We start from the raw sequence: 422 nt of genomic DNA on the forward strand, positions 1-422 counted from the left end.
CCCCGGGGGAGCTCCCAGCCACTGGGCTAGGTGTGACTGGGGCGCTGAAAGTGCTGCTTCGGTTCCCACTACCGGGGTCGACGTTGCAACCCCCACCACCACCACTGCCACCGGTCGGCTCCTGCTGGCCCGGGTTCCACAGTGCAGGGAAGACGATCTCCCACTCCTCAGTCTCTTCTGAAGCATGGAGACCTGTGGGAAAGCCAGCAGATGCTTTAAATGAGTGGAGCACCGAGCAGCATCCAGTGCCTGCCAGAAACGTACCCTTTGATAACACAAGATGGTCCTTCTGACTCCTAGACCAACAAGCACACCACACAAAATACAGTGGGCTTCATTTGTCCCTTTCATCTTGTCCTTACACACAGCAGGGGTGCTAGATGGGTCTGTGCCTGTTGATGCGTCTGGAAAACCCCCGGGTG

The 422-nt window shown here is 57.6% G+C and overlaps 1 protein-coding gene across 1 annotated transcript in view; it reads right to left on the reverse strand.

Moving 5' to 3' along the window:
- ADAMTS19 (ADAM metallopeptidase with thrombospondin type 1 motif 19) overlaps positions 1–422 on the reverse strand; it is a 145055-nt gene that overhangs the window by 136327 nt on the left and 8306 nt on the right. The window contains exon 3 of the mRNA XM_017739345.1: positions 265–296. Coding sequence (XP_017594834.1) covers positions 265–296 — 32 coding nt within the window. The remainder of the gene's footprint in view (positions 1–264; positions 297–422) is intronic.

Source organism: Corvus brachyrhynchos, unplaced genomic scaffold (assembly GCF_000691975.1).
Source record: "Corvus brachyrhynchos isolate BGI_N302 unplaced genomic scaffold, ASM69197v1 scaffold547, whole genome shotgun sequence".
Classification (NCBI taxonomy): domain Eukaryota; kingdom Metazoa; phylum Chordata; class Aves; order Passeriformes; family Corvidae; genus Corvus; species Corvus brachyrhynchos.